This window comes from Heteronotia binoei, chromosome 8, assembly GCF_032191835.1.
Source record: "Heteronotia binoei isolate CCM8104 ecotype False Entrance Well chromosome 8, APGP_CSIRO_Hbin_v1, whole genome shotgun sequence".
NCBI classification, from domain to species: Eukaryota; Metazoa; Chordata; class Lepidosauria; order Squamata; family Gekkonidae; genus Heteronotia; species Heteronotia binoei.
Window position 1 is genome coordinate 26,006,699 of NC_083230.1, and position 17,510 is coordinate 26,024,208.

A 17,510-nucleotide genomic window follows, 5' to 3' on the forward strand; every position below is an offset into this window, starting at 1 on the left:
TAACCTGGGCAGAGCAGAACCTGCTGACAATCAGAGCAGAGCACATCAGGGAGGTGAACAGCACACAAGCAGACTTGCTCAGTCACCAGTCAATCAGCGAAGGGGAGTGGTCTCTTCGGACAGACCTCTTCCTCTTCATTTGCCATCACCTGGGGAAACCCCTAGTGGACCTGTTTGCCTCCAGCCTCAACCATCAACTGCCAAGGTTCTTCACAAGATACTACACACCAGAAGCAGAGGCAACAGATGCTCTGATCTTCCCGGGGCCCTCCGATTCCTCTCATCCCCAGGACCATCAGGAGGATTCGAGAGCAGAAGGTAGAGGCGATCCTGGTGGCCCCTCACTTGGGCCCGATACCCATGGTTCTTCATCCTGCAGGAGCTGGCAATCCTTCCTTCTCTACATTTTCCGACATGCTCCAGCAGGGGCCCATGTGGCGTCCGAATCCAGAATGGCTGTCTTTGACCACCTAGCGATTGAGTGGCAACACCTCACTTGACTAGGCTATTTGTCTGAGGTCCTGGATACCATATTATCTTCCAGACGTCAGTCAACTATACATTTCTACAACACCACACGGAAAGCATTCGTTTGTTGACGTAGATGGAAAAAGGCTGACCCTCTGTCCCCTTCAGTGGCTAACATTCTCTCCTTCCTGCAGGATGGTTTACATTCAGGTTTGAAGGCTACCCTGCGCAGACAATTGGCTGCTCTATCTACAGTCATATCATTTGTAGGCAGTTACAAGCTCACTAAGCATCCTCGCATACAGCTCTTCCTACAGGGTTCCGCCATCAAGGTTCCTCCCCAGATTCATTGTTTTCCTTCATGGTGTCTCAATTCTGTTCTCTCTGCACTTACCAAAGCTCCATTTGAACCTCTGCAGGAAGTTGCTCTAAAGTGGCTATGCATGAAGTTTCTGTTTCTGTTTGCCGTAACTTCAGCTCATAGGGTCTCTGAGCTTAATGCTCTCTCTATCAAGTTCAGCCTCTGTGTTTTTCACAAAGATAAGGTGATGCTATGAACTGATCCTACCTTTCTTCCTAAGGCTTCATCTATTTTTCATAGGTCTCAGGAGATTTACCTTTTGTCCACAACCTAAACATCCTATGGTCTGGCACACTTTGGACGTCGGTCGAGCATTGAAGATCTATATTCTGTGTACTGAACCATTTAGAAAGACGGACAGCATGTTCATCAATATGTCTCTTCCCAGAAAGGGAGAAAGAATGTTGATATCTTCTATCAGTTCAACTATAAAGGCTTGCATCGTGGAAGCCTACAAAGCCCAGGTCTCCAGGTCCCAGCTGGAATCACAGCTAACTCTCTGCATCGCGCCTATACAAGTGCTGCCTTCCTGAACAGAGCTTCTGTAGAGGAAGTTTGCAGAGCAGCAACTTGGTCATCAGTATCTACTTTTATACGTCACTACAAACTCAATTCTTTGGCTTCTTCCGATGCGGCATTTGGAAGTAAAGTTTTGCAGCACGTTGTTACTACACTGATGATGATCACCCACCCAATTAATGGATACTGCTCTGGGAGGTCTCTTAGAGATGTCTTCTGCCTCAGAGGGAGAACGATCATTGGTTCTTACCGTGAGGGTTCCTTCTCCTCTGAGGTTAGGAAAACATTTCGACCCTCCCATCATCGTCATGACAACACTATTTTTTCTTCTGCTGCTGCTGCTCTGTCTAACCTATTGCTTCCTTCCTGTTAGATTGCAAATTACAATTCTTTGTTAATTGTTGTTTTAGAACCTTTTGTCACAGTTAGTTCGTTAGAAGTTAATTAGTTACTACTTTCAGAATCCCAGAACTGAAAGGGCAGGCTATTCCAGAGGCACCAATAGGAAGTGGAAAAGTTTTTCCTGCCTCCCTGGTGGATGAAGGGAATAACCCATAGAGAGATGTCTTCCTGGCCTCAGAGGAGAAGGACTCCTCACGGTAAGAACCAATGGCCGTTTTACCCATCAGAAACAAAATAATGGCACTGGTACCGTTTATATAACAAAACCAGAATAAGATTTATTTTAAACAGGCTGGGAAGGGAGGAAATAGGAACAGAGGTTTGTAGGATTAAAATCTGTAGGTAGGCAGAAAAACAAACTTAAGTACAGGAACACCTTTTTCAGGCAAGTTGTTATTTAATAAAATACCCAGTTATTTTATAAAATACACCAGTGGATTAAAGCAGTTAGCCTGGGTGAGTGTGTAACAACTCACTCTGATTGACTGAGCAGCTTCCATGGATATGGAATGTATTGATTGGAAAGAGACTAGCAGTGGGGGAAATCGCCTCACAGTTTAGGTCAGTTTGAATTCTGTGTGAGTTCCGTTGGGAGACTGATTGAGGAAGGAGCGAAGAGCAGTCTGTCAGCTCGTTTCCTTGAGACAGAACTGGTGAATTAGAGTTTCTGTCTGATAGTTTTAGTTGTGAAAAGGGACAAAACCATAAGAACATAAGAGAAGCCATGTTGGATCAGGCCAATGGCCCATCCAGTCCAACACTCTGTATCACACAGTGGCCAATAATTTATATATATTTATATATATATATATACACACACACTGTGGCTAATAGTCACTGATGGACCTCTGCTCCATATTTTTATCTAACCCCCTCTTAAAGCTGGCTATGCCTGTAGCTGCCACCACCTCCTGTGGCAGTGAATTCCACATGTTAATCACCTTTTGGGTGAAGTACCTCCTTTTATCCGTTCTAACCCGACTGCTCATCAATTTCATTGAATGCCCACGAGTTCTTGTATTGTGAGAAAGGGAGAAAAGTACTTCTTTCTCTACCTTCTCCATCCCATGCATAATCTTGTAAACCTCTATCATGTCACCCCGCAGTCGACGTTTCTCCAAGCTAAAGAGCCCCAAGCATTTCAACCTTTCTTCATAGGGAAAGTGTTCCAAGCCTGTAATCATTCTAGTTGTCCTTTTCTGCACTTTTTCCAGTGCTATAATATCCTTTTTGAGGTGCGGCGACCAGAATTGCACGCAGTATTCCAAATGAGACCGCAGCATCGATTTATACAGGGGCATTATGATACTGGCTGATTTGTTTTCAATTCCCTTCCTAATAATACCCAGCATGGTGTTGGCCTTTTTTATTGCAAACGCACACTGTCTTGACATTTTACGTGAGTTATCTACCACGACCCCAAGATCTCTCTTGGTCAGTCTCTGCCAGTTCACACCCCATCAACTTGTATTTGTAGCTGGGATTCTTGGCCCCAATGTGCATTACTTTGCACTTGGCCACATTGAACCTCATCTGCCACGTAGACGCCCACTCACCCAGCCTCAACAGATCCCTTTGGAGTGCCTCATAATCCTCTCTTGTTCTTACCACCCTGAACAATTTAGTGTCATCTGCAAACTTGGCCACTTCACTGCTTACTCTCAACTCCAAATCATTTATGAACAAGTTAAAGAGCATGGGACCCAGTACTGAGCCCTGCGGCAATCCAATGCTTACCGTCCTCCACTGCAAGGCTCTTTCTGAGGGAAAACTCCCTGAGTTGTGGCATACTGTGTCACTAAAGCAGAGGAAAACTTTAAGGCTCTGCTGAGGAGTTCTGTCAGTGCTACAGGGCAGACTCCTGGTTCAAATACAGAACACAAACATACTGGGAGAGAGGCTAAGGTTCTTGTGGCTGTAAGAAATCCCAGAAATCAGAGAGGGATCCTACTGTGTGGGACTGAACACAGGGAACTGAGGTGCTGGTGTAATAACACTCAAGGGTGTTAGTCTTTTGGTATTACTCAACATCTGGAGTGTACCTGTGTGCTAGTGGAGAGTGTCTCTGTGGGGATATTTTCCATCATAAGTTTAGACAGTCTTCTGAGTGAATGACAAAGAGCGTGTGGATTTTTATATTTAAGAAACTTGAGCATAGTTTTTATAATGGAACCAGCTGCCGGAAGAGGTAAGGGCCCTGCGGGACCTAGGGCAGTTCCGCAGGGCCTGCAAGACAGTCCTCTTCCGGCTGGCCTACAACAACTAACTGACACTGAGAATTTTTGGATGGAGCTAGAATGCATTTTGATAGACCGCTGCTTTTTATGTTTTACTAAATTATTGTTTTAACTGTTGTTATTTAACTGTTTTAAGCCAAATTTATGTAAGTTTTGTATGTTGTAAGCCGCCCTGAGCCAACTCGGTGAGAAGGGCGGAATATAAATCGAAATATAAATAAATAAATAAATAAAATAATCTTTCTCTGAATTAGAGTGTGTTTTTAGTGTTAAGGAACACTGCCTGCCTTTTGTTTGCTTTTATATTACTGCAGCCTGCCTACATCTCTGGTGATTAGAGATCATTTGTTTAGTTGAACTTCTGCCTGCCAACTGATTTTTAATAACCAGCCAATAATTATTACTTACTCCCTTCCTTGCCTTCTATAAATTAATAAACTTCATATTTGGTTTTTGAATTTAAAAATGTCTTTGGTGCTTCGTTCATTTTCTGACAAGGTTATTTTCTGGTTCCCTGAGGTACTGGGTAGAAGGTGACAAAAATTTTAAAGTGGTTCCTTTTACCACGCTAAGCCTGACTGTTCCTCACATCAGTGTTTCCCTCAGCTGGACAACACTTCTTAAAATTTACCTTGCTGGTAAAGGTTCTGATTTTTTGATATTCACACTAGCTCTCTCTGAGGAACTGACTGTGACTGTGTTAGATCTCCCCACCTCAGACCCTTTCTCCCAGGCAGACTAGTTATCCTCTTCTCCGGAAGAGCTGTAGCCCTGGACTTTGACACCTTTGAGGGCCCTTTACTCTTGTGCCTCAAACCCTTTTGCCAAGTCTCTTCTCTGCTGGAATATCAGTCTGTCTTCTGTGATTCTGAACTGACACAGAAACCCTCTCACAGTGTGTTTCTGTTCTCTCCCACAAAGGGAGTCTGCCTGTTAGTCCTGGGATCAGAACTCCTTACCAGAGCCTCTAAACCTGGCCCTGCCTTAGTGACACTCTCTGCCACAAACTTGAGAGCCTCCCAAAAGAGCGACTACTAGCTCCTTCGCTCTCAGACTCTCATACAGACCAGAGCTGTGTCTCAAACTCCAGTTCTGTCTCAGACTGAAGAGATTTCTGTGTCCTTTATAAAGTTTATATCTTTGCTACCTAATCATAAATAGGTACACACATGGCCCAGCCCAACCTGACATGGCTCAGCCCAACAAGGTCTTATTTATGTAAGTTTTGGCCCTCATAACAAATTAGTTTGACACCCCTGCTAGGCATTTGGGGCTTTAAAAGTCAACACTAGTCCTCTCTCATAAATTCGCCTTGTGGGTATCCATACTTGTAAAGTTATTTAAATGCTCATATCGCTTCTCCACATTTTCAGAGGAATAATATATAGTGTTTTCTTTTTCTGTCCTTGAACAATGAATGTAGAAAATTGACTTATGGGCTTGAACAGGTTGTTGGCTCTGAAGATTTTAGTTATAATTTTTCCCCCCAAATTGGAATCTTCCGCAAACAGCAGGACTGCTTCTCAGTAGAAGTCTTCTGTAATTAGCTCCCTGTTGTTAGACTGTAAACACCAAAATCTCGTCAGGCAACCTTTATGTCTATGCGGAAAGTGGTAGGCATACTTCAGTTTTTCTTTCCTTCGAAGCTTAAAATTGCAAATGCGAGTTTTGCTGCAAGGCTTGGAGGGATAATTATTTTATCAATAGATACGTTCTGCATTTTTATGACTGTTTTGGTATTTATGATTCAAGGGTTCTGAGGATCAAAAGCAGTTTAAGCGTTTAAGGAAGGGCATTGGTATAAATACTTGGAATGCTCACTGTGTAGATCTAGTTATTGGGAGTTAAATTAGAATTTGTGTTCGTTTTTCTTCTGCCTCTACTTTTTTACTCGATGGACATTGTATATTTGGAGCCTATTTGCTAAAAGTTGTCTTGTATTAAACTCTTGTGTTGAAATTTCCAGCTGCACTAAACTTTGGTTAATTTTTTAAAAATCCTCTAATCGATGTGTGTGTGGGGGGGGACTATTGTCCTGAAACATACAATTATAATACTATGTGTAGTCTATAAATGGAAGTGGGAGTGAGGCTAGGCTTCCCAAACCTCCCGCTCTGGCGGGAGACTTCTGGTTTCGCAGTCTCATCTCCCGCTCTTCAAAACTCTGGAAGTGGGGGTGGGGGTGGAGGGGGGGGGACATACCTTTAGGCTTCATGTTGTAGAGCTCCTGAGCCGTTTGCAAAATGTCTGCCCCTTTAAGGCTGGGTAGGAAGCAGGAAGGGCTTCTGAGAACGGCCCCTCCCTTTCTTTTGCTTTTGTTTTCACAGGAAGTAGAGTTGTCCGGAGGAAGATCTGGTAAGTGTGTGTGTGTGAGAGAGGGAGGGGGCAGGGGATTCCCTAGTTTGGAGGCCCTCCCCCCCTTTAGAAAGCGTGGGGGGGGAGGGAAATGTCTACTAGGCACTCTATTATTCCCTATGGAGAACGATTCCCATAGGGAATAATAGGAAATTGATCCGTGGGTATTGGGGGCTCTGGGGGGGGCTATTTTTTGAGGTAGAGGCACCAAATTTTCAGTATAGCATCTAGTGCCTCTCCCCAAAATACCCCCCAAGTTTCAAAACGATTGGACCAGGGGGTCCAATTCTATGAGCCCCAAAATATGGTGCCCCTATCCTTAATTATTTCCTATGGAAGAAAGGCATTTTAAAAGGTGTGCTGTCTCTTTAAATGTGATGGCAAGCACTCCCTTGGAGTTCAATTATGCTTGTCACATCCTTGTTCCTGGCTCTACCCCCAATGTCTCCTGGCTCCACCCCCAAAGTCCCCAGATTTTTCTTTAATTGGACTTGGCAACCCTAAGTGAGGCTGATAAATTCAGTGATATCAGGGGAGGCAGGGTCAGTCAATTCATTCTTGCAGGAGAAACAGCCAATGAACCTGTGTCCTCTTACCTATGCACGTTGGCCCATCCCTAATACATTTTAGCTCTGGTCACTGAAGTTTCAGGGAATGCATGTACAATCTGTGTACTGTGTATGTTTGCCTTTTCCTCATATGTGCATTGAGTATTTTTCACGTTACAATCAATGAATGTACAGTAATCTGAATAATCTGAGTAATTCTCAGATTACAGTCAGTGCACTGTTATCTGAAGAAGAGCGCTGGTACATGAAAGCTCATACGTTGAATAAAACTCTGTCGGTCTTAAAGGTGTCACTGGACTCTAACTTTATTCTGTTGCTTTAGACCAGGGGTCCTCAACCTTTTTAAATAGGGGGCCAGTTCACTGTCCCTCAGACTCTTGGAGGGCCAGACTGCCGTTACTGTACAAGGCCGCGGGCCGTCAGTTCTCCGTCTTCTGCATCTCTCTCCCTTCCCCACACCACACACCCCAGCCTGGGAACTCACCTCACCTCGGTATCGCCTCACACTCTGTCTCTGCCGCCTCAGCCCAGTGCTGGAAGTGTGCGTTGCTAACGCGAGTTTAGGTCGAACGTCACTTCCGGTCTGATTTTGCCATAACCCGGCGGGCCGCATAAACGCCCTCAGCGGGCCGCATCTGGCCCACGGGCCGTAGGTTGAGGACCCCTGCTTTAGACCAACATGGCCATCCACCTGAATCAATGCACTTACGTGTGATTGAAACCACACATTTATCCAGATACTGGTCCATGTTGCCTCTTTTCCTACAAACAGGTTAATGCGTGGTTACTCTAAAATGTGAATAAGACTTAGCAGAATAGGACTTACAAGGGCCTGTGTTATTTGTTCATGAGCCAATGTAGAAATTTATCCCTTCAAAGTAATCTGGAGCTGTATACTCAAGAGACACCTTATCATGTTATACATGTTTAACTTATAGAACGATTCCTCACTAGCAGCTGTTCCACCCCTGGGCTTTTGCTTTCCATGGCTGAAGCCATCAGTTCCTCACCAGTTCCTGCACAGGCACATTTTGATCCACCGCTCCCTCTAGATCTCCAAAAAAAAACAAGAGCAGGAAGCTGCTATGGAAATTGGAGGGAGCCGCAGATCAAAATGCACCTACACAGCAACTGGTGGGGAATTGATTGCTTGAGCCGGGGAAAGCAGAACCCTGGGAGCAGGGCAACTGCTGCTGAGGAATCGGTAGTAGAGATCATGTTGAAAACCAGGAGACCTCAACTCTTTTGATCTTGTGGCACTTTTGGAATTCTGACAAAAAGTGGTGGGTGCATTGGCTGCCGCAGGAAGCGCAGAGCCAACCAGAAAATTCTGGGCATGACATCATGCATATCTCTCATAGCAGCTCATCAACATTTCAGGCAGAAGCTCCATTTAACAGGGTAGCGTTTTAAAATATTTTCTTGCACAAACAGCTTATTTCAATAAGGCAGTGAAGATCCTTGTGTTGTGGCAGCTGCTTCTGAAGCTTTATTTTTAAAAAATCTACACTGCCAATCACATCTCCAGTGGCCAGTTCGAAGTCCTGCTGGGTAAAACCCTCTTCCTAAAGACCCTCTTCCTAAAGACACTTGGAGGGTGCCAAGGGCACTACACTGGGGGCCTTGATCTACACTCCATGTGTGTGTACTTGCATGTGCCTGTGTGTTAATCTTTTTCTGGGATGTGATGTCATACTGGGAGTGGTTGCTTCCAGTTCTCTGGTCCTTTTAATGCTGCCAATCTGTGTAATTCTAACCAGAATAGAAAATGGAGTAGTTCTCTGGAGTATTAAATTGACAGCTGTCTTATAATGCAACCAGAGAGTTGCATAATTAGCAATATATTTATAACACATATTATCAACACTTCAGTGCTTTGTTAAGTGAATGCCTTTTTGAGGTATTATAGTACATTACATTTATGCTCTCAATACATTGTCTCTTACAAAGGTATATGGTAAATGTGTGTAATTAAAATACCTCTGTAAATGGCCTTGTAGAATAAGCAATGCAGTTTTACAAGGTAACTTAGCAAATTGCTCTGCAAAATACGCCTTTGGGAACTGAATACAGAATTGAGGAACTAAATCTTTTTTTTTAAAGGAAGCTTTTTGTCCTCCCGGCTGTTCAAATAGACTTGAAAGTGGGTAGGCACTGACTGGAAATGTTTCAAGAAGCGAAGGACTAGTTTAGCAGGATTTCCAGTGGTGGGGGTGACAGGGTCCTGCACAGATTTTCAATTTTCTGCATCACTAGAAGAAGGAGGCTAACAGTGAATTTCTTAGCAGAGTTATAGCCTTCTAAACTAGGCTTGCCAGGGATCTACCTGCAAGACCTTGGAGATTTGTTGGTGGGTGGCTGGGGAAAGGGTTGTATCTAACCTGAAAGTGATAACACTTCTAGATGGCACTCTAGAGGGGGGGGAAAATCTCTATGGTGAAAACGATAGAGAGTGGGAAGATTTCTATAGAGTAGTTGTAGAATTGACTTTTTAAAATTAAAGAAGGTAGTGTACTAATTTTACTTTGCTGCAGAACTTTTAAATTTTGCATGTAATATGGAATGCACATTGTTCCAGGTATAGATGCATATCCAATACAAAGCTAAGTGTAACCTTTTGCTGGAGCACATTCTAGTTGAAAATATGCATTTTAAAATATTATTTATTCATTCATTTTTTTAGACCTGCCTCCCGCATACTTGGGGCTCAGGGTGGTTTACAACATTCAAAATTACACTCATAACAAAAATTTTAAATCGTTAAAAAACAATAAAACAATTTAAATTACCATTTCAGGTGGCATCTAAATCAGGTTGCTTATCCCAAAGGGGGACTGAACAGAAAAAAGAGGCCTAATTAAAAATGTTGCTGTACTCAACCATAGGTCTGGTGGAACATCTCTGCCTTACAAAGTCTGTGGAACTGTGCTAGGTTGTGGAGGGCATGGATGTCATTTGGCAGAGATGGATGTCATTTTGGCCGAAAAAACCCTGGATCTGGTTGAGGACATCTGGATATTTTTCAGGCCAGGGATCTCCAGAACATATTTCTCAGCTGAGTACTGTGCTCTTCCGGGGGTGGTGGGGGCAGTGTACAAAGAGAGGTAGTTCCAAAGGTACATTGACCCCAGCCAGTTTAGAGCCTTAAGGATCAATATCAGAACCTTGAACCTGATTCAGTATTCAACATGGAGCCAGTGCAGTTGACAGAGCACCAGTTGGATATGTGTTAATTGGGTTCTGGTGAGAACTTGTGCTGCCACCTTCTGGACCAGTTGTAACTTCTGGGTCAATCTCAAGATTAGCCTTGCATTGAGCAATTTACAGTAGCCTAGCCTAGAGGTGACCATTGCATGGATAACTATGGCTAGGTCAGGAAAAGACAAGAAGAGGGCCAGCTGACTGCATGTTAGCAAAGCTGAAGAAATATCAACCTGGCAACATTCATGATTTGGGCTTCTATCAATAAGAAACACTGGATTAATTCTGCTGGTTCCTGCTGCATGGTTTACAAAGTCATGTTCTCTAACATAAGCATAATGATGTTACGCTACTTTTTGTGGGCAAAAAAAAAAAAATCAAAAATCATAGTAATTTATTTTTTAATGTTGTTCCCTTTTTTCACCCAGTTGGACAATGCAGATGAACAGGCAGCTCAGATTAGACGGGAACTTGATGGGCGCCTCCAGCTGGCTGACCAAATGGCAAAAGTAAGCTTGTTATCCTGTTTCTTGCTTTAAGGCATAAAACATATTCAATCATATTTAAGTTTGTTACTTTCATTCGCTTATAGAACTGTGCTGTTGTTGCTGGTTTGGATCCCTGTGAGGATTTCTGTGAATGGAAAAGGTGTGTGTGTGTGTGTGTGTGTGATCTGTCAGTTTTTCTCCTCTTGCTGCAGACCTTTGGCTCCTCCCTCGTTTTCTTCCTGTGAGTTTTCCATCACCTAGTAGCATTTAGGGGGCATGCTGGGGCTGAATCAGGAGGGGTGAAGCAAGAAAGGAAATTGTGCTCCACTGATGTCAGTCCTTTCCATTAGAAAAAAAATATTGCCTGGAATCCAAGCCATTGTGTCTGTATTCCCAAACTCTGTTTTCTGCTTTCCTCAATGATATTTAATTGTATTTGACAGAAATCCAGATATTTCAGTACCTGTGGTAAATACCCATCAACTGGCAGACTCAAATGGTTGTGTCTTGTTTTTATTCTGCATGTTTATTGACTGTGCAGTATCAACTTTTCTGTTTTTTATAAAAGAATCAGTTTTACTGAAAACAGAACAAACAGATTTAGCAATGTTTCTGATTATTTGTGAAGATTCCTACCCATTTCTGGGTTAAAACAATTTTATTTGGTAACATATGGCAACAAATTATGTTTCTTGCATCATTAATAACTTCTTTTATCTATCCCATATATTACTTTCTACCCACCCCTCCCCCCGTTACTTGACCCCTGCTGGTGTTATTTACTTAAAGTACTAATGTTTAAAGGTACCCTTAACTAAATAAAAACAAAAAATAATATTCTTTTTTTCTAAGACTTAATCATTATCAAAAATTGTCCAATGTCCTTTGATTTTCCACTCTTTTTTCAATCTTCTGAACTTTTTCCACTCCATCTTGAAAACTTCTAAATCATAAAATTCTTGTTAATTTGTCCATTTCACTCCGTGTCATAACTTTTACAATCCAAACCCATTTCTCTGGTATTTTTTCTTGCTTCCACAACTGCGCATATAATGTTCTAGCAGCTGAAAGCAAGTACCAAATTATAGTTCTATCTTCTTTTGGAAATTTTTCCATTTGAAATCCCAACGGAAAAGTCTCTGCAACTTTCTTAAATTCATACCCCAAGATCCTAGAAATTTCTTGTTGAATCATCTGCCAATACGTCTTTTGCTCTTTCACAAGTCCACCACATATGGTAGAAAGAACCTTCATGTTTTTACATTTCTAACTTCTGTCTGGCATCTTATTACCCATCTTTGCCAATTTCTTAGGAGTCATATACCATCTATACATCATTTTAAAACAGTTCTCTTTAATACTATGACACGTCAAAAGCTTCATAGAGTTCTTCCACAAATATTCCCATGTTTCCATCTGTATTTCTTTATTTACATTAATTGCCCATTTAATCATTTGAGATTTCAATATTCATCTTCCATAGACCTAGCACATATAGGAAGTACAAGTCTCCCAGGCCTGACCCCCCCCCCCCGCAAACTAAGAGCCATAGTGAACTTCCCTTCAGTTTGCACCAAGGCTTGTGCCTCTGGCAAGGAGGAGCCTTACACAATTCATGGCTCATGCAGCAGAGGGCGGGGCCAGCAGTCAGCCTCAGGCAAAACAGCTAAAAGCATTCCAGCATCTCTTTTCCCTGCTCCTCCTCAGAGCCCAGGTGACTTTGGTCTGCCTCAGTCTCTATACGTACAGTGATGTCCCCATTTTCTGTTTTTGATGCTTGCTGAGATCTGTTTATGATACTGTAATCAGACCAATATTCCTTATCAGCATTTTAAGGAATGAAACTTTCTGAAGGAATGGTTTGCTTGCTGTGTGCAAAACCAGTGCTTTTTGCTTATTAGTGAAGAGTTTTGTTTTTTGTTTTTAAAGATCTGTGGTGTTAAGGACAATGCTTGACGTTAGGCATGGAGCACGTTTCATGAATAAATGTCGCTAATTAAAATGTAGGCACTAATGCTGCAAAGGAAGTTGACTTTTTAGAACATACATATGGCCATCAGTGTAAAAGATGAAATCTGCCACCTAGTGGGTGTAAGAATGTTTCCTGTATGTTTCCTGCTTTTCTGTACTGTGGCTGAGCTGTTGAAGATTCAGTCAGCTACTGTGCTGAAATGTGAGCAGTAAAAGTTAACACTGGAATACAGCTCAAACCAGGATTGTTCAGAGGTTGTCTTTTTGATCCATTCTAAAAGTGCAATCCCATTATTCCAGTCTAATCCCATTGTATAGGGTTGCACCGTTGGGTTAACAAAACTGCTGCAGCTTCTTCCTGGTAAATATATATGGAACAGGCACTGATATTATTTCAGTCAGACAGCCAGGATCCAAAAAGCAAAGAAACAGGCAGTAGTTTTCTTAAGGATGATTTCTGGTAGGGAATAAATATATAGGAACATTCGTGTGTGGGGAGGAGCTAGGGTTGCCAAATCTAACTCAGAAAATATCTGGGGACTTTGGGGGTGGAGCCAGGAGACTTTCACATTCCCTAAAATAAATAAGTAAAAATACAGCAGTGTCGTTCCCCTGAATACAGTCTTCATTTCCTCATTCTCAAGCAGCTGCACATTCCATGATTCTGATATCTCTCACTCTCTCTCTCTCTCTCTCACACACACACACACACAGAGCAGCAGCAGCAGCCAAAATAAACACTTGTGTGGTCTCACTGGGGCAATTTACTCACGACTTGCTGAAATTCCAAGTTCTTCAGACTAACACAGGGAAACCAAAGGTTCTAGTTTACCCTTTCCTATGCAAACAACCTCTGAAAAGATTGTAAAAGCAAACAAAGGGTCTTGGTTGCTTTCACAGCTACTGGGAGCAGCCATGTTGTTCTGTCAGCTCACCCCGCTCCCATTCAGCCTGGCCGCTACAGATTTAAAGGCACAGATACACCGTCTAAAAAGTAAGCCTTTTCAAGTGTCTTCTTAAGCCTTCCGAAGTGGCAAGGCACATAGCAACTGTTGGGGCAGGGCTTCGCCCCACCGGCCAGCTTACTGAGGGCGGGAAGGAGCCTGCAAAACTGGGTGATCCCCCACTGGGACCTAGGGATTGGGAAGCCTAATAGGAGCAAATCCTGACCCCACACATGAGTTCTACACAACACTGAACAAAGGCACTCAGCCTGACCTCATGCATGAGTAGCAGGGAATATATTAGGAAATCTGTGACCAAAGGCCACAGGATGGAGGAGGTCAGACTGATAGATTTGTTCCATTTATACGTCCACCTTTCTGTTTCAAGCTGGATTACACAATAAAACATTGTAATGCATATATCATACAGGAAACAATGCAATAGAAACTGGATTACAAAATTTAAAAAGTGCACTAGAAAAACTGTAATATGTACTAATAAAGCAGAATATGAAAAAAACAGTTCAACAACAGTGGTGTAATATTTACAACAATCAATGCAGTAAACAATGCTGAAAATTTCACAGATCACAGGCAGTGATTAGGATATCCTATGCTTTTTAGTGTTCAAACTAGTCTTGGGGGAAGGGATGAGGGTAACAAAGTCAGGGAGATTACACTGGGGAGAGTTAACATCAGCTCCCGTTGCCCCAACACGACAGGAAATTCAGTCCAAGAGGCTTCTGTTTCTTGGTCTTAATCCAAACCTGTCCTATAAAATGGATACAAGCAGGAAACGGGCAAGGATTCACAAGGGTCACTTCATTTTTCAGTGTATCCTCTTCATTTTTCATTGTATCCCCTGGGAATTATTAGGAAGGGAACTGAAAACAAATCAGCCAGTATCATAATGCCCCTGTATAAATCGATGGTGTGGCTTCATTTGGAGTACTGTGTACAATTCTAGTCACTGCATCTCAAAAAAGATATAGCATTGGAAAAAGTGCAGAAATGATTAAAGGGTTGGAACACTTTCCCTGTGAAGAAAGATTAAAATGCTTGGGGCTCTTTAGCTTGGAGAAATGCTTGGGGCTCTTTAGCTTGGAGAAATGTCAAATGATAGAGGATGACAAGATTATGCATGAGATAGAGAAGGTCGAGAAAGAAGTACTTTTCTCCCTTTCTCACAATATGAGAACTCATGGACATTCAATGAAATTGCTGAGCAGTCGGGTTAGAACGGATAAAAGGAGGTACTTCTTCACCCAAAGGGTGATTAACATGTGGAATTCATGTGTTTCATGTTGTAACTCAGATCTCCCAAGGATAAGAGTTATCTCCCAGTGGAAGGGATGAAAACCATGGCAAGCAATACACAGCAATAGTCAGACTATGGCAAAGGCATTTTACAGTCCAGGGGTGGCCAAACTTGTTTAATGTAAGAGCCACGTAGAATAAATGTCAGATGTTTGAGAGTCACGAGACATGAATGTCAGATGGCTGAGAGCCACCAAAGAGGGAGGGAGGGAGGGAGGAAGGAAGGAAGAGGTGGAGAGGGAGGGAGGGAGAGGTGGAAAGAAAGCAACTGGAACTTTACATGCAATCTCCAAGCCACTGGCTGGCTTGGAGAAGTGATTTAAAGAGAGAAATGCCTTCTTCAAGCTGGCCAACGGGATGGTATGGGTTTCAAGAGCCACACAATATGTGTAAAAGCCACATGTGGCTCCTAAGCCACAGTTTGCCACCCCTGTTGCAGTCTCTAACAGTAACACATTACAGAAAACTGGGAGGGGTTCTGACACTCTTCTCAGTGTGTGTGTGGGATTAGAGGGAACATGGTTGGATAGCTATATCGATCTAAAGCAGCACAAGAAAGTTCGAGTCTAGCGGCTCCTTTAAGACAAATAGAGTTTTATTCAAGGTATAAGTTTTCATGTGCGCAAAAGCTTATACTTTAAATCAGGGGTGGGGAACCTTTTTTTGCCAAGGGCCATATGGATATTTATAACATCATTCTCAGGCCATAAAAAATTATCAACTTAAAAAACAATGCTCCACCAAGGGAGAATGATTCAGGCCAGCAAAATTAATGCAAGTAATTGTTTTTCTATTTTCTATTTCTATGATGTGGGAAGAGCCTAATCTGGCAGACACACACACACACGGCCCGCCGCCCTAGGCAAATGCATAGGTCTAGGACTTTTTTGTAGAAAAAGCCCAGCAGGAACTCAGTAGCATATTAGACCACATCCCCTAATATTAACATATTAGGTCACACACTCATTAGCATATTAGGCCACACCATCTGGGATAATCAAGTGCAAACTGAACTGTGACAGTAACTTTTCCAGGCCCCCGCAGCAATTCTGGCCAGCCAGCCAGGCCCCAGGGAGGCTGCCACACAGTACATCTGAGCCCTGTGATCCCTGTCTGGCCCTGGGGAGGCTGCTGCACAGTGCGGCTGGGCCCCACAATCCTCGCTGGCCAGCCAGGCCCCAGGGAGGCTGCCACATGGCTCGGTTCGGCCCAGCAATCCCCGAGGGCCACGCCAAGTGACCTCAAGGGCCGCCATACGGAGGTTCAGAATGGAGGTTCCCCACCCCTGCTTTAAATGAAGCTCTATTTATCTTAAAAGTGCCACTGGACTGGACTCAAACTTTGTTCTTGGCTTTTATAATTTTGGTTCAGGATGTGAAAATTGTCATGTGTATATTCCTCCTCAGCTGTGGCCATTAAGTTAATATGAGCATGTGCTACCAGGGGGTTCTTCCTTCCTCACTAAGATCTGCCACAGAGAATGTATTGGCAATACCTGGCCGTATGAAGTTTGAGCCCACTTTGGCAGGGCGGGTGGAATTAAATAAACAATTAAATCACCACAGCCTGCTTGAGCTGCTCTTACCCTGACGTGTGGCTCCAGTTTCTAGCTACGTTCCATGGAATTCTAGGTCTGAAAATTTTTTAAGAATGTCTTGAAGACCTTGTACAGCCTGTACAGACCTTCATTGGTTCAACAATGAGTTTTGAATTTGTATACTGGCCTTAAAAACTGATCATTTCATAGATTTGTTCTGATTATTTTATTGGATGTGACATATTTTCTATTGGATTATAGGTCTGATAGGTTTTTTTACTTGTTTCTGCTAATAGCGCTATGCATAAAAGGAATATTTTTTATTGAAAAGCACATTTATAATTCCCTTAAAATGTCTCTCGCTCTCTCTCGGCTTGACTTCATGAATGAAGATTTAAGAAAGGTGCAGTAGTCCACGTCTGTTGCAGGCTCGCTGGTGGCTGACAAGACCAATGCGGGACAGGCAGGTCTGGCCACAGTGGCTGCAGGGAAAAGTCTGATTTGGGGTTGGTGCTGTAGCAGTACGATTCTTCCTCGATCTCCTTTTGTCCTCAAGACCAGCTATGCGTGCATTCTCAAAGGAAGAGACAGCCTGGTGGATGGTGTGCCTCCATGCTTTGCAATCTGAGGCTAGGTCAGACCACTGGTGATGGTTGATGCGACAGGTGCCAAGGGATTTCTTCAAGGAGTCCTTGTACCTCTTCTTTGGTGCCCCTCTATTTCGATGGCCGTTGGAGAGTTCGCCATACAGGGCAATGTTGGGAAGGCCTTAAAATGTAAATAATTACAAATAAACAATAAAATAAATTATTCTTCCTTTGTTGGTAGGTATTATGCAATGTTTCTTAACATGTACCAGAAATTTATGTAGTCATTGAATTGGAATTAAAATATTGATTTGAATAATCTTTCAGTCTAAATAATCTATTAAAATCTCTTTAAAGCAGAGGACTGGTTAACTATGTATGATAGGTTTTAACAGGGCTTTTTCTGTAGCAGGAACTCCTTTGCATGTTAGGCCACACACCCCTGATGTAGCCAATCCCCCAAGAGCTCACAGGGCTTAGTACAGGGCTTACTGTAATCTCCAGGAGAAATGGCTGCATCAAAGGGGTGTGGCCTAATATGCAAAGGAATTCCT

The 17,510-nt window shown here is 42.9% G+C and overlaps 1 protein-coding gene across 2 annotated transcripts in view; it reads left to right on the forward strand.

Annotated features, from left to right (window-relative positions):
- Positions 1 to 17,510, forward strand: part of CADPS2 (calcium dependent secretion activator 2) — a 644,998-nt gene that overhangs the window by 168,784 nt on the left and 458,704 nt on the right. For both annotated transcript variants that reach the window (XM_060244821.1, XM_060244822.1), the window contains exon 4: positions 10,541 to 10,621. In XM_060244821.1, the coding sequence (XP_060100804.1) occupies positions 10,541 to 10,621 (81 nt within the window). The remainder of the gene's footprint in view (positions 1 to 10,540; positions 10,622 to 17,510) is intronic.